The sequence below is a fragment of the Centroberyx affinis genome, unplaced genomic scaffold, assembly GCF_046629955.1.
Source record: "Centroberyx affinis isolate AG114_WGS23_722 - 3 ecotype Tasmania unplaced genomic scaffold, CSIRO-AGI_Caff_v1 ptg000035l_1, whole genome shotgun sequence".
Lineage (NCBI taxonomy): Eukaryota > Metazoa > Chordata > Actinopteri > Beryciformes > Berycidae > Centroberyx > Centroberyx affinis.
Genome location: NW_027278749.1, coordinates 268,137 through 291,329, shown reverse-complemented (window position 1 = coordinate 291,329; position 23,193 = coordinate 268,137). Strand labels below are relative to the sequence as shown.

Genomic DNA, 23,193 nt, shown 5'->3' with positions numbered 1-23,193 from the left:
TTCCCTTCACGGCCACACACCAACATGATTGTTAATTGACGGCTTCACAAGTCAGCACTGTCTGTGGTCTTAACAGTGTCTCTGTAATGTAACCAATATATTAGTAATTTGACATTAGAGCAGTCACATCCAATACAAACTATATTGTCCCTGCTCTACTCACTGAGGAAATTATAGATAAGTGGTATATGAGCAAAAAAACACCAACATTTCCTTTTAAATGACATGTAGCCAACACACTGTCACGCAAACCTTGATCCTTGACCTTTAAGATTAATTCATAATGGCTAACCTCCAGAAAATGTTGAACATGTGAGAGCAGTAACACAAAAAAAAATTCTTGGCAAATAATATTTTGGGGTTTGGAACAAGACACGATGTAACACACATGCAGCAGTGAAGCAGAACCGATATATTATTTGTTTATAACATTGTGAAGGAAGATAGTGCAATATGTGGAAGTATGTAGGGAATGTTTACACAAGTCACTCTGCTCTGTACCAAGTTCTCTCAATTTGTCATTTTTAGTACCATCAACCATAAACAACTCAGCAATACAACAATCTTTCCACAGTGACATGCATGAAAGCGTACATCAATGAAAAACACAGCGGTCGCTGATGTAAAATCATTCACTTCATGGGTCTTCAGTCTTATCCTTGTTGTTATGTTGCAAAACATTGTTAATTATAATAATAAAATAAAAAAAACCTATGGCACTTCTTATACCAAGTCCCAGGCTATTTTCTATTAAGAATAAGGAGCTTGGGTTATTGAATATAACCCCTTTCCAATTACTTCAATCAGCCTTCTTGAAGACTTGCTTGGCAACCACGCCTTGAACTCTCATCTCCTGCAGAGGGGGAGAAAGAGAGTGAGCAACAATGAGACACTTTGATTGGCACATCAAAGAGAATGAAATAAGTGATTCACAAACCTGGGACTGTGTCCAAAACACAAACCCATTTCCCTCCCCTTCGTTCTCCTCGTCCCTTGACCTTGTAATCCTCGCTCCCTCTTTCACTGTCTACTTATCTCCTCCTCTTTCGCCTACGCCCCCTCCCCCTGGTCCCCCTCACTCACTCCCCATTAGCCTCTCACTACTCCCTTCTCCTACTTTGTGTAACTTCTAAAATCCACCATTTAATGCCTGATCCTCACTGGCATTTCTTTCCCCAACTCTCTCCTGGATTTGAACACAAGCTCAACAACACATTGTTTTCCTTGCTCCTCGCTGCAATAGAGGTATTAGAAATCCTGTGAGAGCTATTTAGTGGAACAATACTGATTGTTTGAAACCTTAATCAGTAACGACAAGTAATCTACAAGCTACAAGGGACTGAATGCAGACCAACTGTTTTACTTTACTTTATTTTACCAGGCAGGTCACTTTAGAACAAATTCTTATTTACATGAATGGCCTAGCAAGAGGTTAGCCTCTTGGGACCAATAGGAGAAAGCCCAATCCTCTTCCTAGTTCCTCAAGTGCCTTTTTAAGATGTGCACTCATGAGTCTTTTGCCTCATTTGTCTTTGCCCTCCTTGGTTGGGTCCCACTTCTTTTCTCTGGCATGTACAGGAGAGGCCAGCAACCTCTTTTAGTAAAGACATTGTCCTTCCCACTCACACTGTATAATGCAGGCAAGCATGAGAAAATAAGGCAATGAATAACTTCCACAGCCATCTGATTTGCATGTCCAAGCCCATTTAGCATGCATATCAATTTCCCTTTTTCTTTCCTTGTTCCACCCCCCCCCCCCCCCCCGCCTCTTCTTTGCACTCCTACCACACACATCCTTACCAAATGTAGCATGTTGCCCTCCAGCCAGTGTGTCCAGCCTCTTCCCTCCTTCTCTCCTCGCTGTACACACACCAGTCGGTCCCCGTCCCAGCTGACTGTCGTCTGCATAAACACAGAGATGCTGTGTTAGTGTGTGCCATTAGTATGTAATTAGTATGTAAAGTAGTCCACAGGCTAAGTCACACACCAGCCTTTGTACAGACCAAAGTGATGGCCATTAGTTCAAAAACTCTCTGTCCTTTTTGTTTTTTGTCTTGAATCTTTGTTTTGGTTTTGTGTTTGTTTTTTGTTTTTTGTTTTCTGTTCATGGGTGGATGTAGTGTAAGCTACATGCCGCTTATCCTGATTTATGCACTGGTTTCTGAATGGATTTGTAAGATGAAGAGGTCAATAAAGTATTTTTTTAAATTCAATTCTCTCTCTCCCTCTCTTTCTCTCACACACACACACACACACACACCTCACTCAAAAAACAAGCAACAGGAGGTGGTTACAACACAAAATCACAGCAGTAGGTAGGCCGGCTCTTTCTCAGACATTCCAAATTAACCACAAACTCCCCATACACACACACACACACACACACACACACACAAATCAAAACAAAGCAAACTTGTATGACAAGTAGCCTAATCTTAAACACAGTATCATCAAACTTATGCACACGCCCAGACAAGATAGTATGCACATTCAGGGGGAAAAAATAGACATAAAAACATGAATGCACGCACACACAACACACACACCTGGCAGGTACGACCATCCACAGGTCCCAGGTCTTCAGTGAATTCTTGTCCCAGAGTGAAATCCATGTCAAAGTTCTTGAAGGTGGTGAGTGTGCGGATCTTCATGCCCCCTGTGGCGGGGTCATGGCTGATCTGTTTGGTGGGCTTCAACAAGCACACGATTTTCCTCAGAGCATAATTTATATCTAACAGGGAAACAGAAAGTGGACAGGAAATTAATTAACATACTCTATGCCAGTCTCTCTTTGGGACGCTTTGTCTGTTATGCACGCACACAGACAGTTACAGAGTTACACACCCTTTGTGTGTGTGTGTGTGTGTGTGTGTGTGTGTGTGTGTGTGCGTGTGTCTGTGTCCGGGGTCATTGAAAGGACAAGGTGGCATAAATTCCATTAAACAGATGTGGTATTACAAATAAAGATGGTTCAAATGGTGACATCAATAAGCGAAGATTATATCAAAGCAGTTTGCCGTACAACAAGTTTAGGCGATGAAACAATAGCCTACAATGCAAAAATGTAATTGATCTAAAAGCCAAAAAGCAACAAAAGGCTGCAGTGCGAGTGTGAGCCGGGGAGGAGGGGTTTAATACTTGGCTGCTTGTTAGAGGAGAAACTATAAAATAAATAAAATAGTGGACTACAACAGAATGTAAAAAGTACATAGATGCGACTAAAACAAATGACCTTACCCAAAGCTCCGAGGTAGTCATCCATATTCTCTTGAGAAACCATATGAAACGTCCCGGAGTAATTAGGTTTAGACATCTTTTTTCACCTTTTGTTAGGGGAAAACTCCCAACAAAAACTCCAAACACAAATTCTACCGAACTGAAATGTAACACCAGCTTACTTTTCTTCCGCCTTGCTTTTTCCCCCCAATACTGTCCCTGCTGATTTCCACAGATCAACTCCCGCGTTGTTTGATATCAATTTCACTGTAACTTTTGGATAAAGCCTGGATTGAACGTGCGCGTAAAACTATACCCTATTGTTGCGAATAATAGTCTGCATCAACCGCGATTGCCTCTTCTGGAAGATTTGTTGCACAATCTCATGAATTCCGCTGAGCTGCAACCTCTCCTCCACGCTGCAAGCGCAAAACCTATTTAACTCCTCACTCTGGCAACTCCCACACGATTCATGAAATCGTTTCTGTAGCCTAATCCGCATCCCAACGCGGCTCTTTTCCGCCTTAATTAATAGTGCTTCCCCCCTCCTCACTCGCTCTGATAGAGAACAGACGTTTTCTGTGGGATCACATGCGGAGAGGGACGTGTGGCGGGGGAAAGTCCATTCATCTCTCCAAATGTTTTGTTTGGAGCGATCAATCGGAGTCAAAGGCGGCGCTTCAGATCCCCAAAATGCGGCCGATGGGGGAAGATGTGGGACAGTCGACGGAACATGCATGCAAATAGCCTGCTACGTATCCACTTACTGTACCTGGGAGCTTAACAGTGTATCCACAGTCTGCTGTTGTGGCCGCTGGGCAGCTCCAGTGAGGTTTAATAGCTCAAGGCAAGGGCTGTAGGTTTCATTTCAGCTTTAGTGGGACACACTCTGGATCAAACCCCGGGCAGCAAATTACACTCACACAATATGGACATACTGTAGTGGGAGCCTAAATGTAACTCCATTTCCCTCACTTCATAGGCAAGGTTTAAAAATAATTTTAAAAAAAGAACAAATAAATGAGGAGTACATGAGGAGTATGCATGTATGAGGGACAAAGGGGAGAATTATTGGTCTGTGTGAAATAGAGTGAGGCATTGCAAAACTGAATCCCTGATGTGAAGGGCAAACATTAACCAAAATGTGAAACATGGCAGTCTGATTTGTTGTCAAAATGCCTTGACAAAAAGGAGATTCAAACAACTGGGGGAAGGTCTTGTGACCAAAGCCAATTACACAATATGCTTCAGTAAAACTCAGCTGTGCTGCTAAAAACACAGACTGAGTGAAAATGCTCTATATTTGTCTGAGGCAGAAATAATTGAATGGGACAATTCATCTTTCTCGTAATATTGATGGAGACATCTCCCCCCCCATTCATTCAAATAATTGCAAAAAAAAAGACAATAAAATGACAAATTTTACACACATGCTCTGTCTTTATTTTCAACAATGCGTCAATCACATTCAGTCTATACAGTATCAATGGCTTGTCATGTCTCTGTTTTGAAACCTTAATTCTCACTTAAAAGACAAAAATTCTGTAACAAAAGACTGACTACATCAATATAATAATATGATACCTTTCATAAAATATCTCAACCTCTTCACTTCTATCTTTTCCTCACTGAGCCGCTTTTCTTCTCCGACTTCTGCTTCTTCACGTCTTTTTTTCCTTTCGACAGATTCTCATATACGTCCTCCTTGTTTCTGGAGAGAGGCAATGAAAATGGGGATGGTGATTTTTAATTTATTTTCATTTAAGCTTTATTTACCCAGGCTGGGCTGGCTGAGCACACAATAAGCCCTGTTAACGCCTTGATTTCTTCAGAAGATTCAACCTTTTGCAGGCTTAGTTTAGCTAAGTTTAGTTTAATTTAGTTGTTTATTTGTCATATGTTTTAAAAAAAAAACAAGTCAGTGTTTAAAAACAATGAAATGTTTTCTCACAAGCCCCCCCCCTCCCCATCATACAGTAACAACTATAATAACCGCAGCTACAACAACAACACAACCAACAACGACAACAATAAAAATAGTTACTAAAGTTAGCAGCAGGTACCAGTGCAAATAAAGAGCAAGTGTGTGATATTAAAGTACTGGCAGGGCTGTTAAGCATACAGATGGTTTATACAGCAACACAGATTGATTAGACACAGTTCTGTTCAAAGTGAATCGCAGGCATAGGGAAGGTTAATGAACACAGCCATTGGATGAGAACGATTTAATTAAATAGACCAACCAGACATAAATCAATCAGTTGAAGCTGGGAGCCTGCCAAGCATGTGTGAAGCTCACACATTACTGCACTGTACAAGTGGCACGGTTCAACTGTGGTGAGGCAGAGGGCAACATGCAGCAAATCAGTGCATTCTCTGATGATTGTTAACAAAAGCTGCTCTTCTTTGGGTCCAGCCTCACAAGCTGGCTCGAATGGTCGGATGAAATCACAGGCAGCTCCAAGTAGGTCAAAGGTCCCGAGGTTTGGGACTGAAGTGGCTAATGTGTGAGTTCCGTACTGTTGTGTCTTTCCTAATTGGTTAATTATAACATAGTCCAGTGCATACACTAGGGGTCCCGAAGCCCAGAGGTCACACAAACACCCATTATTCAGACAGCAGAGGAATGGAGACAGACAGAAGAGGGACAAGCTGGGAAGCTGAAAAAACAGTTTGTAGTCCCCAGTACCAAAGAGGAATATATACTAAAAGTGAAGACGAGTCCAGCTGCAGCTTCATCCCCCCTCCACCCACAACTCCCTCTCTCTCCCTCTCTCTCTACAAATCAAGACCTGGTGCAGCTCAACTGTTCCTCCAAAAACTGGTGACGTAAGAATGAAGACAACTTTAAACCAAGTAGGAATTCAGTGTGAGGTTTAGAGGAGAGATGGGAATGTTTTAAGGACGTCCAAGTCACACTCTCTCTCTCTCTCTCTCTCTCTCACCCACACACACACACACACACACACACACACACACACACAAACACACACACAAACACACACACAAACACACACACATGCACACACACAGTCTCTCAACTCACTTTGAGACCTTCCTGCTTGCTGGTGGGTGTTTGAGTTGTAGATTCCCATACTCTGTCTCAGTTTCCTGGGGAAGAGAAAGACAGAGACCATTGAGACAGTGCAGAGTCAAGTCGTGATATTAGTTTAGTCTAGCTGGCAGGTTTCGCTCTCTCTGTGTCAACGTTCATCTTTCACAATGCACTCTTTGATAACATATCAGTCAGTAGGGGTGAAGTAGCCAGCCCCAGTGTTCAAAACAACAGTCCTAGGTGCAAAGGCCTACTGACATACACATGCCTTTGACCCTGAAGTCTTATTTTCTTGACTCCTCGTGACATAAATCTATATTTCAGCCACAGGGGAGAAAAAAAGATGAATTCCCTTTGTGTTTCATATCCAATCCTCTTCTTCTTCCTGGTCTTTGTTTGCCTCCTGTGTTCAGCCGCCCCAGCCCCCCCACCCCACCCCCTCCAGCTCACCATGGAGGCGTTGTCTTGGGCCTTGGCGGCCTGTATGTACTCAGACACAGCCAGGTAGATGAACTTGTACTGGGCCTCGGTCTGCACCATGCCAGAGCGCTGCTCCCGTACCATCTGGATGCACTTCTGGATGTCAATATCACAGTCCCGGCCTGGATTGAGAGACAGAGAGGAAGAAAAGGGTAGAGGGAAGGGAAGTGAAGAAAGGGAAAAATTGGATGGAAGCGGTATGAGAATAAATAAAGGGAAAATGTACTTGGTGCATGCTTGATTAGTTTGTTTTTACTGTATGCATATCTCAAGAAATGAAAGTGATTGATCTTCTTTTTTTTTTTTTACCTTGAGTGTCAATGGTCTCGAGGATCATATCAATCACCACAAAGGTGCCTGTCCGACCGATCCCAGCACTGGACAGATTCACAGCAGAATGAACGTTAATATATCTTGCCACCAATTAAAACACAATGCAATTGTATGTTAAACAAACAAACAGAAGTGGAAAAAAATCAAGACAGACTATGTTCGGAGGGGATTACCGGGGATTTTTGCTTCTATGGTACGCTCTGATTGTATATCTTAAGTGATCATGAATGCAGTGGTGAAATTTCACTTTATTATGGAAGGTAAGGGTCGGTCACTTCACACATGCTGAGGACCATTTGGTCGCTTTGCAGAGACTAGTGACTTGATGCCATGATAGGAGTTGTTAAAAGAAAAGATTATTAATGCTGTGCAGCTTTGTGAACATACATACATTCCAAAATAGTTATGCAACATATGGGTAAGGTAATCACTCAACCAACAACTTAAAAAAAAGCATAAGTAGCCTCAGTATTCCTAACATCACAAGGGGAAAATTCCAAAAGGATAAACTGTCAGTTGACTCAAAAACCTTTAATTCTGCTACTACTAATCTTAATCCTGAAAATACGATCATCTTAATCTTAAACCTCAAATTCTTATCATCAAATTGAGCAACTGAGATATTTTTAACAAAGCTATACAAGTAGAGATGTCTTCCCCAAGCCCCAAGACAACACACATTTAAAGTTTGAGATTTACAATCTCCCTAACACATGGTCTGACCCACCATTTGGTAAAACCCTGCATCTGGGAAACATATTGCCATGTCCTGCAAAAACCTCAGGAACTGAGAAAAAAACAGATATTCCCATTGCCTCTCATGCATCTTTGACATTTTTCAACGTTTTCAGTGGTTTGGATAAGGCCCAAGATCACAAAACATCCCAACGCTGATAGGTGGCACATGCTGTGCAATCTGTCTTTGAAATGCTGTATGAAATCACACCACGATATGAGTCTGGGTTTACTGTAAGCTCCTTGTGAGCCTTGGGTTAATCAGCTGTTCATTACCTGCAGTGGATGATCATTGGTCCAGCGTCAGGAAACTCAGCCTGTTTGCTGTTGACTTGAGTGAGGAAGCTGAGGACGCCTCCTGGCTCCTGGGGAACACCGTGGTCAGGCCAGCTCAGGTACTGGTAGTGCCAAATGGTGCGGTTCAAATTTGACTGGAATAGAGTTAAACAAAACACACACAAATAAAAACTCATCAATAAAATATATAAGTGCAGGTTAAAAACGTGCAGCTACAGCTACAGCCACAGCTAAGGTCAGAGGTCAGAGGTCGGTGTTTGGAGGTTACCTGGTTCAGAGGAGCGATGTCCAGGATTCGGACTTTGTAATCAGCAGCATCTCTCTCTGACACACAGCTCACCACATATGACCCAACCTCTTTGGAGCTCTCAAGGTCTGGCCAGTATGGCACACATTTATTCTGCACAAAAATACAGAGTAACTCAAGTCAAGTCAAACCTTATTTGTATAGCATATTGTGCAAGGAAACTCAGTGTGCTTAACATAAGTCAAAACCTGTGTGAACGGCTTTAGAGAAGAGAAATATTGTAAGTCAAGTCAAGTCAGGTTTATTTGTATAGCCCTTAATCACATCTACAGTCTCAAAGGGCTTCACAACGGCCACATTATGAAAACAATAAATGAAAACAACACTTCCCAACCTTTGACCCTTACTGAGGACAAGGGAAAACTCCCACAAAAAACATCATATGGGGGAAAAAAATGGAGGAAACCTTGGGAAGGTCAGCTCAAAGAGGGCTCCCCCTACCAGCTTAAGCCTGCTTTTTAAAAGAGGTTGGTGTCGGGGCGCACCTCGGGCCCTCTGGCAGACTATTCCAACAACTGGGAGGATGATAGCTACAAGCAGCTTTGCCAGCTTTGGATTTCATCCTTGAAACTATTAAGAGGTAAGAGGCCGGTGCCAGAAGCCCTGAGAGCTGTAGTTGGCTCAAGCCTTGCAATCAAGTCAGAGATGTATTGTGGGTCCGGGACATTTAGAGCTGCGCAGGCCAGCAGCAGAATCTTAACGTCCGCTCTAATGCTTTCTGGAAGCCAGTGCAGTGATCGAAGGTGTAATGTGTTCAGTTTTTCTTGTCCTAGTCAAGACTCTTCGAGTAAGCTGCAGGCGCCCCACAGTTTTAGCACAAGACTGGAAAAGACATGTAATGGTCTGATCTACTTGATATACGTAATATGGCATGCAAAAACTTTTAACAGTCTGACTGCCACAGAAATTCCCGGACTTTAGAAATGTTTTTAGAAAGCTGTGAAAACACCCTTAGTGGGAACATTCATGAAAGAAAACACATGATGGTTTTATCTTTGTGTTTTCTGCTTCGATTAATACGGTCACATTTGCACACGGTTTCAAAAAACATAGTCCAAATAGGTATTCCATTTATACACTTTTGATACCGACCCGTCCCTTCTCGACCTCTCTTGTTGTCATGACGATCACCCTTGTCCTCTGCTGCCACACCATCTGCCAGAAATCATTGACAGTTGTTGCTAGGCAACCCTGGGTGGCTATGTAAACCTTCTGATCATCTGTCTCCCACAGGGTGTTCTACAAACAGAGAAGGTACCAGTGAATGCACTTTAATAAACAAACACGATCAATACAACAATAAACTCAAAGATGAGTAATTAAGATGAGTAATAAATAGATTGAATAACTGAAATATGACAATTTTCCATTCTATAATTATTTTGTGTATTTGTAATTTAGTGTTACTGTGAAGCCAGTGAGTTTGGACACTTACTTTCACATAGTTGGCGTTGATATAATCTGAACCAACAACATTGGGATCAGTGTCCTGCAGAATAACCCTGGTGTCATTGACTGGTGGCAGAACAGGATGGAGCGTAGAAATGGTGGGAGAGAGAGAGAGTGAGAACAATTGGTTGAAAGTTAGTTCTGTCAGATAGTGGATTTATTCATGGGATTTATATTTCAGGTTGTTTCATTTGATTAATGATCAGAGGAAGCCTAAAAGCTTAAAACTATTCAGTATTGCACAAGAAAAGACATGATAGTAGACATGATAATAAATTTGTATAGAATATGTTTTTTTCCTATCCCATGAATCAGCTCGCGACCCCCACCCCCCCAAAAATTATCTTGCGTACCACCGGGGGGGTCCCAAACCAAGGGTTGAGAACCACTGATTTAGACTATTATACTGATACGGAAAAACTCTCACAGGGAAGAATGTTCTTGTATCGGTTTTTGCTCTTGTTTTCTGGCCTCTGGCCCTCCTCTCTGCTCTTTTTCACCCTTGCCTCCAACTTTTGAAGAGCCTAAAGAGAGCGAGAGAGAGAGAGAGAGTGAGAGAGAGAGGGGGGGGGGGGGGGGTTAGTGAGAAAGAGGGAGAGAGTTAGAGAGAGAGAGAGAGTTGTGAGAGAGAGAGAGAGATTGTTGAACTTTTATGGCAAGAAAACACATTGAAATTGAGGGAGAGAGAGAGAGAGAGAGAGAGAGAGAGATGATTATGTAGTGTTGTATTCCTCCACCACAAGATGGTAGTATACTGCCTCTATAGTTTGTAGTATCTCATCCACAGTAAGGGAGTAAACCTTGAAATGTAAAATGCTAATGGACATGTAAATTCATTATGAATAAGAAGCCTGATGTATTATTTATTTCCCCCCGCTTTATGACACTCCCATTTTGACAATCTGATCAAAGCAGTGCGCATACAGAGCAAGGTGAGAAATAATATAATCTGTTGTAAGTCCCTCCCAAACCTTACATCAAACTCCTCCCAGAAGCCCGCCTTGCTCTTCTCCCCCTCGCCTTCCTTCTGCCCCTGTGCTGTCTGGTCCAGTAGTTTCACTCTGCTATCAATGTCTGCCGCATTCACTCTGGTGGAGAAATAAGGCTGCAGAGAGAGAGAGAGAGATAGAGAGAGAGAGAGAGAGAGAGAGAAAGAGTGATGAGGAAACAAAACACTCAAATACTCACTGTCATTATGGATTTGTTACTCTATTCTATACTCTATATTCGTTACTACTATAATTGTGCAATTGGTATACTTGTCAGATGTTCTCATCACAGATTTGAAAGAAAACTTTTAGAATATAGAGAAGCCACTAAACACCGTGCAATTATTTATAACACAACACCCACCCGGTCATCAGCATTGCTTCACTGAGGCAGGACACTTAAACAACAAACTTTAAGATGTGAGTAATCTTTCCGACTTGTGGGCTGCACTGCTTCTGCACTGTTTCACAATATTTCACAAAGACCAGTTTCTGTTTTTCAGCTCACTCTGACATTCAAACCTGTTGAATCTGCGGTGCAAAACCTGCAGATATTGTATAGAATTTGGTATTTAATTGGGGTTTTCTGCACATTCTGATATGTTTTATCTAAATCATTTGCGAAGCTGTGAGACAGCTCAGCTCACCTGTTTGAGGTGCACCCAGTTGCCAGAGATCTCCTCGATGCCTTTGCGTTTGTAGTACTCCACCAAGTCTGCCAGTGTGTCAAACGCATCCGAACCGCCCACTGTATACCTGTCATTCTGGATACACACACACACACCTTACAAGCTCTGTCTGATATGAAAATAAAGTGTTATGTTCCAAAATTAGGTATCCACCAACTTAAAAGTGACATCTGCTATCACAAAATGATTGAATGCACAACATGAAAACAAATTATGATTTACTAACTTAAAGGATAATTCCTGTTATTTTCAACCTGGGCCTTATTTTCCTAGTTTTTCCCATCACGAGTGATTGTGTTCAAAATGTCATTACTTATTCATTGCCAATACACACCCAGAGGGCCAACGCAACCTCCAACAAAAAGCGATTAAAACATTTTCAGCACAATAACACTCACACTGTAATGGGACCTGCCTACATCTCATTTTCCAATTACTCATTGTCTGAAACTTGTGTGTGTTGTGGTATTGAAATGTTATTTAAACTAACGTGTAACAAGTAGAACAGAATATCTCCCACACAGCAGCATTCCTGTGACAAAGCGTTGCACCCAACGTTTACAGTGTGGAAAATGCACAAACCGCAGAGAGAATCAATTCCGGCCTGTGCAGAACAAATTGATTTTGTCTGATGACTGGTTTGCTGGCACTTTAATCAGATATATTTTCATGAAAGCGTGCTGATGAAGAAAAATAATTTCCCCGTGTGTGAAAGTCACTCTGATGTAATCACATCTCATCTGGCACCACCAGCAGTAACAGACACTGAAGATTAGAGCCAAGCAAGGTTCACAAACTCTCCTGATCCTTGTCCCCTGAGAACGCTTGCGCAAAGGCTTATATGACTGTTATAGTAATCTCATAGTAATCTATTATCCTGCAGCCGTGCCCGACAAACAATGCCACCCATTCAAATGAGGACTGCACAGCGTTTGCTATGAGGTGAACTGCTGCTAAAAATAAAATGCTAAGCTCCTGTTGGTGCTGATGACGTGGGGACATAATCTATGAAAATGAGGCCAGGAGACGGATGTGACATGTTACTGTATTCTCACCAGCAGTTACAAAATGTACAGACTGAATGTACACTACCAGTCAAAAGTTTGGGTACACCGCATTTTGCTATATTTTTACTATTTTCCACATTTTAGAATATTGGTAAAGTCATCAAAACTATTCAGTAACACAAATTGAATTATGCAGTGACCAAAAAAGTTTTAAAAACGATCTTATATTTTCGGTTCTTTAAAGTATCCGCCCTTTGCCTTGATGGAAAGGCAAAGGCTTTGACAAGAAATTCATGCATAGGCATCAACTTCACTATTTATATTTGTCTAAAAAACTAATTTCAAGCATTTAAGCATAAGCTTTTAGATCAAAATGGCTTTAAGATAATGGAAAACATAGTACATTCAATCAGGTGTGTTCAAACTTTTGACTGGTAGGGCACAGTTGAATAATAAGGTTAAAATTCAGAATTTGTTTTTTTGGTTTTTGGTTTGGCTTTTAAAATTGGTCAGTAGTACCTGACAACTGTTGGTGAGCATTTCTGTTGAAGTGTTCCTATTTCTTAGAAGGCCGTTACACACTTCACTGACGTCTATGACCAAAAGACAGAGTTGAAAGATGAGCAATGGTCTGGCATTGCATCAGAATGGGGAAACTAGAGCTTTAACCTATTTCACAGTATGGTGCACTGCACAACTTTGGGAATACCCGTCAGTGTTTTGAATGATGTGAATCTGATGTTTTTTGGCGTTCCTAATTCCGTATATTCAAAGCAAAAACTTGACCAAGAAGAGCCCTCACTTTTGTGCATGGACTTTCTTGCGGGTCGCACGCACAAACATGGACAAACACACTGACACACACACATGGAGACGTTGGAAATGGCAAAAGGGACAGAGAGGCGCCCACCTGGCACATGATCTTGATGTGGGAGACCCTCCTTCCTCCTGATTTGTTCCTCTCCTCTGTCAGAACAGACAGAACAAAGTCTCCAGGCTTGGACAGAGACTCCCTCACCAGGAAGGTCCCAGGCTCATCTCGTTCTCCCAGCAGCTTCTCTGCATTTGGCCCAGACAGGTGGCCATGATACCACCTGGGTTACAAAGACAGACAGATGGCTCATGATGTAGCTTCTACAGCATGTACACAGGTATAAAGATAGTCAGGCGGTGAGCTAAATTTGGCTTTCTTTGCTGCTGTGGTTCAGCATGGTGACCCACAGAGACACATAACCAAGAGCGGTCTTTCGCTTCATGTTGATGTTTTAACATTAAATACATACTTACTTGCAATAGCAAAAGAAGACTGACTTTCACTCACTGTCCCAATATTCACACTTTTGACTGTATGTGGTTATGTGCTGAAAAATGTACAACTTACAACAGACATTTTGCACACAAAGTACAATGGCAGTGACTGATAAATGACAAAACAATCCTTTATCTTCTCCCTTGTTCACCTCCACCTAGTTATTTTACTTAAAGCACTTTTTGGGCTATAACTGCAGTGTGTATTGCATAATCAGTCGATTCAGAGCTACCCTGTTGTAAGATGCTCTAGTCAGATGTTTATAGCACAGGTGTGAACAATATAGAGTGTGTGGAAATAGAAAGCCACAACAGAATCAGAAGCATTAGTTAATTGTTATAAATGACAGGTACAGATGTTTCTGTTGCAGGTCAATCGTATTTCTGTCCCCAACTGTAACGTGCAAACGTGTGTGAATGAGAGAATGTGTACTTGGGCTGGGCTGTCACTTAATTTTAGGCACAGTTCTCGATTTCGTCTTCGAAACTTCCTGCTTGTGGTCGGAAAATTTCTGATGACAGATTTTGTGGCCAGAAGAGGACGAAGTATTTATAGCCTGTGCCCCCCCCATGAGTTACACACACAGATCCCCCCTCTTCCCATGCTGCCCCTCCTCTCGTCAAACTCCTACTTTTATAGCTGTTGATAGTACAGTAGAGTGCATGATACTTATGCACACGATTTGTAATGATTTACTTATTTGGTTTACTTATTTGTCAAATCACAACCTATGATTTTAGAGAAACTGAAATAAGATTCACCATGGTGTTTGATAAACACTTCATTCGCACAGACTTTTTCATGTATCACTGGTTGTGAGAACCAGTACTTGCTGCAAAAATAAAGGTACTGACCATGCAATTTTGCAGAAGTAGAAAAACAGCCCTTGCACAGGAATGTAGTACAACCATGAGAACCTTGAATACTGCAAATGCACATTATGAAAATGTGCAGCAGTGGGGATAACTGATAGTGTACTGTATGGTAAGTGTGCAAATACAGTATAAGAAAACGATTCAATCCTACATTTCCCAGGCTGGCTTGTATGCATGTCAGCCAGGTTAGTTCCACACATAAAACACTTAAATAACCTCATGCAATAGTGCTAGGTAAGGGCCAAACAACATATATATCCTCTTTTCTGAGAAGAGATTGACTGACAGATAAATGAGCCTGGGATGGAATATAACTGCACCACACAGTGACCTGCTAAGGTATGTAATCATGGTTCTGAGATGAGAGAGATTGAGTGCGATGGGGAAGACGTCAAGTAAGCAAGAACACGACAAAGTGTGCAAGAGAGGAAGACAACTGGGGTCTGGCCATTGCTTTCAAAAGTGTCAAAACTTAAAGTTTCCAACCGCAGCAAGAAAGGGAAGTTAGACAACTGACAGAGGGAGGAGGGAGGGGGGGAAGAGGGTAGAGCTCCAAGCTTGGGTGAATTACACTCACACACACTCATACACTCACACACTCACATTTGCACACACAAGACAGAGAGTAGTGTCCTCCTCTGATGGTTTGACTCATAAATGGAGCAGAACAATGCATAGCCTTTATACATGTATCACCATGGTAGCCAGTTGGACATCAACCTACTTTAAGCAGCCTACAGTTTCACAGTGTTTCCAGGTCTTTGTTGCCAAATGGGAGAAAAACTCCAATTCTAAAACCATACCCACCTCCCCCAGCAACTCCGCCTCCATCAAAAAATGTCATGGAATTCAAGTGCACAGTGTGGGCAAGCACATTTCATATCAGAATTAAAAAAAAAATTAATATTATATTTTTCACTCTATTTTAACAAGGCAAATTGATTAAGAGCAGCAAAAAGTGATTCCCGCATTTCTGACATATACAATCTTTACATTGCAAACCGCTTTTCATATGGAATCCATGAGTTACAGCAATCAGACAGATGTGTGACTGAAGCCTAGACTGCTGTAGGTTCTTAGTGTCTGGACTGTGGGTGTTTGTCTTCACTGACTCACACTCTGACAGACAGCCTGTCAGAGGGTGTCAGAGCAGATGCTGGAGCCATAGAGAGCCCTTTATTAAATAAATGGCTGTCAATGACATGCCTTCTCCCCAGAGGAAAGCATTCAAATCCCAGGGAATATCAGAACGATAAACTGAATTTGAATGGGTGCTGTGGGTGTCTGGCACCCATGGCCGACAATGTAAAGAATCCCTTGAGATGTAGTGATATTGGTAAAAATGACTCATAAGGTAAATAAGCATATTATGAACAATTTTCGGCTATATTTTGTCACTAATTCACTCATCAATCTTTATCTTTTAAATTTGCAAAGATGGAAATACAAAAAATGAATTTGTAGGGTTGGTGCAATATGGCAGATTTGGAAAAAAAAATTATGTTGCTGCTGTGATAGTGAAGCACTGGTAATACACCAAAATACACAAAATTCTGGCTACATGCTCATGTTGTTTTGATAGATCACTGGGAATTAGTGCTACATTTTCTGTAGCATAATAGTTGTGAGATTTAACTGTAATTTTAGTATGCTAACAAAGTTATTATTTTTGCAGTTTTATCTCAACTGTAGCTATAGCCTGATCAGAACCATGAATTGTACTTATTATCCACAGTGGATAATCAATCATTCTAGGAAAAAACACTCATCATTTTATAAGCATGCTCCCTTAACCACCTAACCACCTCTATTACACTAACCAGAGTGTAGGCGGTGAGGGCACATAGAAACCAGGGAGTGTGGGCTGTATTAACCTGCTGGGGGTAAAACATTAATGTTTGACAGAGTGAGGGAGTGAAAGGTGAGAGGTGAGCGTGTGCAGACCTCTCTGTGGTGGGGTCAGAGCAGTTGACGGGGTATCGGAGCTCGATGGTGGTGCCGTCCTTGTCCTGGAGGATGCCGTTCTCCGCTGTGTAGTACTCCACCAGCTCCGACAGCGTGGCAAACTTCTCTCCTCCGTACAGGTCATAGAAGTCGCCTGTGTTTTGGATACGGATGTGAGTCACCGAGTCGCCCACCCTGGGGAGAGGAGACAGTCACAGGTTCACCTACAGTCATACTTTTTCTTAACAACTTTCCTTGGCAAAGATCTTCCTGACGACAGTGCCGAACCTTTCAAGTACACTCTCTGTGTCAGGAGATTTTGGATGGGAAATGTAAAACTGTACAGCAGTAAAATTTCTCATACGATATATAATTTATAACCTTTATTGTTTCAACAGCCAAAATGACAACCGATTTATTAGTTAATTTGTCAGTTATTGGTCAGAGGCTTTGATTTGATCTTCACACTAATCTGAGATGCTGCAGCGATGTCTACATATCTATGCATCTATCTATGTATGGACCCATACCTGTAACCTACAGTATCTGTACCAGCGTACACAGGCAATGTTAACACTGGAAAAACCTTTGTAAACAGGATGCAGTGATAATATCACAACTGTGTGATGAAAGTGTTGATAATTTCATGACCTTTTCACCACGAGCGACATAAAGAGCTTTTTTTTTGTGTTTCTCAAGTTATTATCTGAGACCAGGTATTTATTGGAGGTTTTATTGTATGTAGTTTTTGGAAGAAAGACATCATTAGCAAATTTAAACATAATATCCTTTTGAATCAAAGTAAAAATCTATTTTTTTTTTACCTTTATTTAACAAGGTAAATTGATTAAGAACACTGTTCATTTCTCTAGCTGCTTAATCCTTGTCAGGGTCATGTGGGGCTGGAAGCTATCCCAGCATGCTTTGGGCAGAAGGCAAGTAAGACACCCTGGACAGGTCAACAGTACATCACAGGGCAAACAGAGAGACAGACAATCCCATTCATACATACAGGGAATTCAGAGTCTCTAATCAGTCCAGCTGATTTGCATGTCTTTGGAGTGTGGGAGGAAAGCCAGGCGAACATGAGGAGAACATGCAAACTGCACACAGAGACAGAGAGACAGAGAGACAGAGAGACAGAGAGACAGAGAGAAGAGACACAGAGACACAGAGACACAGAGACGAGACACAGAGACACAGAGACACAGAGACACAGAGACAGAGAGACAGAGAGAAGAGACACAGGGACAGAGAGACACAGAGACAGAGACAGAGAGACAGAGAGACACAGACACAGAGACACAGACACAGAGACACAGAGACACAGAGACACAGAGACAGAGACACAGAGACGCCCCGGCTTCTTGCTGCGAGGCCACAGTGTGAACTGCCGAGCCACTCTGCCGCCCGCAAGACCAGAACATTGTTTTTCATATTGGAAAAATGGTGAGAGTGTTCGACCAGCAGAGAAAAACAGTTACTGTCTAGTTTCAAATGCTGTTCCGGGGATTTTTCATTGTGGAGATCATTATTCATTATTATTATTATTTATTATTACCATTATTTATTCAATAATACATGTATTTTTTTCAATATTTCCATCCCAAAACTACATATTGTAGTATATAATCATTGCCATTGATAAGGGTTTTATTACACCTAATTTTAAATATTTTTACGCACTGTACATGCGCTTTACAGCAACATCTACAGTGGGATGTATCAGTCAAAACTAATGAGAAAAGGTTTGTAAGGTCATCTAAGATGTGTGTGTACTTACATACACTCAATTTGTAACATGAAATTTCAGTTATTGCACTTAAGTCTATTTAATTCTTTCAGTAAATGATTCACATTGTATTGGCACAATTTAATGAACTTATTTTATTCATTTGTAATAGCATTTTAATAAGAGCATTAAGTTTGAAAGCAGTCCCTCCTATTTTGTGTATATGATATAACCAACCAAATCAACACAAAGGCCCACTTATTTGAAAAATGATTTCAGAAAAAAATAAGCAACATTTACCTATATTATTGTATTGTGTAATAACACAGTTAACACAATATCACAGTTGTGATTTTATCATGCTCAAAAAACGCTTTGCAACAGCATGGATGGCAATGTGTCCAGAATAGGACTATTCAGATATCCAGCACATCTTTATTTATATCCAAAGGTTGTCAGATAATTTGGAATGCAATGAACAGTAAAATATACAACCAGCAGAGCAATTTAAGAAGACTGGAAGGACGATAAAACAATAAAGGTAAGAAAAACACTGCAAAGAACCGGGATGTGCAAAGAACCACATACTGTGACTGTATAACCAGCTTATCCTATATTCACAGTTATTTGTCAGTTATTTTCTGCTTATTTTTAAGGTATGTGAAAGACAAAGGTGGGTGGACTTCTGACACACAGAATAAGGTAAAGTAAGATTTCTCCCTGGCTGTGGAGTTGGACGAGGCTCAGAGAACATGGGCTCTCTGCTGAGATGGGTCGACTTATTACCTGACAGACAGGGAGAAATCTCCTACATTCTTCTTGCTGGGTCGGGCCAGGAAGCTGCCATGACTGCCTCGAGACTTCAACACCGCCTCAGCCTCCAGGCCCGTGATGTCTCTGTGGAACCACCTGGAACAACACACACACACACACACACACACACACACACACACACACACACACATATAAACCTTATATGTAAACCCTCACCCAATACACTCTCCACTTCAGCTTACCCACAGATAATAGTCACAAATAAAGTGTTTCATTCCAAAACGCTGTGGATCCATTTTGTTACCTGAAATTGATCAGGTATGATTCTGTCCTCACAAAATGAACTATTTCATAAGAAAATGTCTTAAGATGACTCCTAACCCATAATGTTCTTAAATTTTAGTCAATATGGGAGAATGGAGGTCATGTTTTTTTAAATGGTGGATATCTCATTTTGGAACGAAAGTCTTCAAATGCAGACATATATACTTTTGTGCGGACCAACATCGGCATGACGGCCACTATTTCCTTAAATCACTTAGATGAATGCATGAAAAAGAAGGAATATAACGTTAATGTATAGACAAAATACTGAACAAATGTACACAGTTTTCATTTTTCCTGCAATCGCCGTCTCAGCAATCTAACAGCAGGAATAATACAATACAATACGATCTTCAATGAAGGCTCGCTACCGGACTGGCAGGTGAACTGTGGTCTCACCACAGTCCGGTTGCCTCAATTTATTCTGCTCAGGCCTTAACCTGTTGCAAACATACCACTGGCTATAGAAATATAGAAACACAGTGATATAATATACTGGAGAGGGAAAGGAGGGCTCGCTCAGCTGTTAAAATAAAACATCATTAGTGGCACAAAGTCCATATGAAAACAGATACTGAGCAGTACACACACATCACAAATCACATGATAGAAGAACAGAGTCTGACAATGCAACAGCTGGAGCAAGAAAGAGAAGGAGGAATGGAAACAGAGAAGTTCACATCACGCTTTACACGAAAGACAGATTACAACAAGAGTTGACTAATGGAGGATCAGTGTCCAGTGAGGACTTGACTCACCGAACCATGTTGTTCTTTACTTCTTCTGGGACCAAAGAGAAGGAGAGTGATGGGTGAGGCTCACTTGTAATTGCACACATACAGACTGAAGCATAAGCAATATCCTTGACTTCTAATATCATAAATGAACAACCTGCTGCTCACTATCGCCTTGCTACAAACCAGTATACTCGCTTCAATACAACAGATGCACCACTTTCATCACATGCTTACGCTCTTTTTTCACATCACATGCTTTTTACTCTTTCACACACTCTCTCTAACACTAACATCCCTCCATCCAACTCCAATAACTCTCACAACTCTATCGCTCTGCACACCATATTCACAAAACATCCCCCAAACTACCCACACTCTCCTCCACTTTCCCTTCTACGCATTTCTCTGTCCAATCCTCTTCCTATCCAACCCCTCTCTTTCCCAATAGGAAAGCAGGTAAACACTTACTGTTCTCAGCTGCTTCTGAAAACAAGTGACACTCGCTGATAAGGCTGGGCTGTATATGTCTTGCCCCTCTGTTCTCTCCCCTCCTCTCTTGCTCTCTCCTTCCTTCCTTTTTGTGGCTCCTTTCACAAAATAGTGAAAGCAAGACAGACAGCAACAAAAATAGCTGACAGGCCGGAATTCCTCCAACAGATAGACCCTTTTAAACAGTCACAATAAAAAAACTCTTCATATGCAAGAATAGAATAGTCGGTAACTTGCTTTCTGACGCTCCATCTCTTTGTTTTCTGCGCGGTCTGTGAAGGCAATGAAACTGCAGAGACGATTCAAACCGTTCAGTTTGTCAATGAATTATGAGTGACAGCACCTTTCCAGTTGGAAAAAAGAAGAAATGCCACACCGGTTACAGGAATAAAAAACAAATAGCATCCACAAAATATGCTGCTTCAGCTTCTCATGCCTCCGCGAACTAGCCCACACTTTGTTTCTCATTCATCTATTCGCAATGCTTTTTTCCCCTCAGCCCACCTGTCTGCTATTCCCCTTCTCTGTCTTCTGTTTGCTCTTTACTTCCAGGTGTGTATCTGTGTGTGTGTATTTGTGTGTGCCTGTGTGAGTGTGTATGTAACAAACAAAGGTCAGAGTTATAGTACACTTCCTTATTTGCAGTACAACCATCCCCCCTCTACACTGTCTGTGTGTGTGTGTGTGTGTGTGTGTGTGTGTGTGTGTATGTGTGTGTGTTGCTTTCAGGTTGTAAACCGTCTACAACTGTGAGCTCATTCCATATCGCACACACAAACTACTGAAGCAAAAACTATAGAAACCCAACAAATGACAAGGTGATGCCTCAAAAAAACTAATAAGTCCATGGAGCAACACAAGTTTTGGTCTGGCATGTCTTGCATCTTTACCTTGCTCCACAAGAAGTGTGTGGAGCCGTGTAAGTGACATTACTTCTCCCATAATGCAACACAAATCAAACGCTATAAAGGCTTAGTTACATTGTCAACATGACATGTTACACATATGCCACAAACACATGAACAAACAAGGGCTATCTGCATTTGATTTGCAGATCAGATTCCCTTACAAGAGGTATGAAAGGGCGCATTTGAATGTATGTAAAAACACACCAATTCTTTTCCTAAGCCAGACACATTTTCCTCATCTTACAATGAATCATACACTACATTTTGTATAGTATTGGTGCAGATGTGTAATGGTAATACAAACATTTTACCAACATTATTATAAGACATGACACCTTTATAAATTCAATGCAGTATTTGAATAGTCAGGAAAAAGGTAAGAAATTGTGATGGAACATATATGCCACTTCCCCCCACCGACACACACACACACACACACACACACACACACACACAGCACTGCAGGTGTTTGTTAGGCTCAGGGCCGTGGTTAACGCCAGCTATTGCATTTTGCATTATGGTGCACACAAATTCACATGTCTAACAGCTGAAGCAGCTTGGCGTCTCCTCCCTTCTGATGCCACAGAGCTTTGTTTCTCAGGCTGTTCGACGAGCGAAGCACCGTGACACAAGATGATAGCAGCACTTTCCCACAGCCTCGGGAGTGTGAACGATGATGACTGTCAAGTTTTGTTCATTCTTTTGAATGTTGCAATGCATCAACCTGTTTCTATGAGGAAGACTTTAGATGCTACGCTCTTATCTCTAGGTTTCTGAGTTAATTCCTTCCATCCTCTGTGTATAAAACAGTGTGTAAAACAGAAATACATGTCACAGGAATCTTTTGTTTTTATTGTTTGTCAGGAGATTATGACTCTTTGCTACTGGTTACCTATAATATTGGTGATCGAGGAAGTTCATTTTAAGTTGCTCTGAATAAGAGTGTCTGCTAAATGTAAAATGTGGGCGGACAAATACAAGAAACTCACCTACAAGACATTGCAGGAACTCTTTTACTCTGCACTCAAGTGACTCTGGGATTGCTGTCAGTCTGGTCTCTCTCCACCAGGACAAAATGGGCTGAATCCAGTCTCTTCTCTGTGGTGCTGTCTGAGATGAGGTAGATCTCTATTTCCAAGCAGAGTAGAAACTTGCAGAAAGAGCTGAGTTATATCAAAAGCAGGTCATGCACTTTTTAATTTAAGTGTAGCCTACTCTCCTTGTTCCTCCCTTGTGTTCCTATACTTGCTCCCAGTCTTGCTCATATTTAGCCTTCCCCTCTCTCTCGTGATAAGATATCAGGCTTCATTACCAGCCCAGCCTATTCTCCCACCCTGTAATTTACTCCAATTTTCTTAATTACCCAACTATCTATGGGAGAAAATAACCCTGTTCCTGTCCCCTTCTCTCCCTGCTCTTCCTCTCGCTACCTCTTCCATCTACATAGGCTCTCCTTTTGCTTTTCCATCTCTCTCTAGCAAATCAAAATTTGTTTCCATGTAAATTCCATCTCACCTTTTGAGACAAGCATGCAAAGTATGTCA

General features: G+C 41.5%; 2 protein-coding genes across 4 annotated transcripts; both read right to left on the bottom strand.

The window, feature by feature from the left end:
* Positions 1 to 215: 215 nt before the first annotated feature.
* rbp5 (retinol binding protein 1a, cellular) lies at positions 216 to 3,790 on the bottom strand. Its single transcript, XM_071516711.1, has 4 exons — positions 3,238 to 3,790; positions 2,547 to 2,731; positions 1,801 to 1,902; positions 216 to 853 (listed from the first exon to the last, which is right to left on the bottom strand). The coding sequence occupies exons 1-4, from the start codon at positions 3,311 to 3,313 to the stop codon at positions 800 to 802; spliced, it is 417 nt and encodes a 138-aa protein (XP_071372812.1). The 5' UTR covers positions 3,314 to 3,790; the 3' UTR covers positions 216 to 799.
* An 855-nt stretch (positions 3,791 to 4,645) lies between these two features.
* ptpn6 (protein tyrosine phosphatase non-receptor type 6) lies at positions 4,646 to 22,908 on the bottom strand. Of its 3 annotated transcripts, none has more exons than XM_071516298.1 (16): positions 20,721 to 21,252; positions 20,274 to 20,298; positions 19,204 to 19,326; positions 16,686 to 16,880; positions 13,468 to 13,651; positions 11,509 to 11,625; positions 10,849 to 10,977; positions 10,300 to 10,396; positions 9,859 to 9,938; positions 9,516 to 9,662; positions 8,385 to 8,516; positions 8,096 to 8,250; positions 7,061 to 7,128; positions 6,722 to 6,873; positions 6,263 to 6,327; positions 4,646 to 4,927 (listed from the first exon to the last, which is right to left on the bottom strand). In XM_071516298.1, exons 2-16 carry the CDS (start codon positions 20,279 to 20,281, stop codon positions 4,831 to 4,833), a joined length of 1,749 nt encoding a protein of 582 aa, XP_071372399.1. In that variant the 5' UTR covers positions 20,282 to 20,298; positions 20,721 to 21,252; the 3' UTR covers positions 4,646 to 4,830. The 3 variants fall into 3 exon arrangements, with proteins under 3 accessions (XP_071372399.1, XP_071372409.1, XP_071372390.1); XM_071516308.1 differs by having other exon boundaries at positions 20,274 to 20,295; XM_071516289.1 differs by lacking the exons at positions 20,274 to 20,298; positions 20,721 to 21,252 and adding an exon at positions 22,639 to 22,908.
* Positions 22,909 to 23,193: the final 285 nt, after the last annotated feature.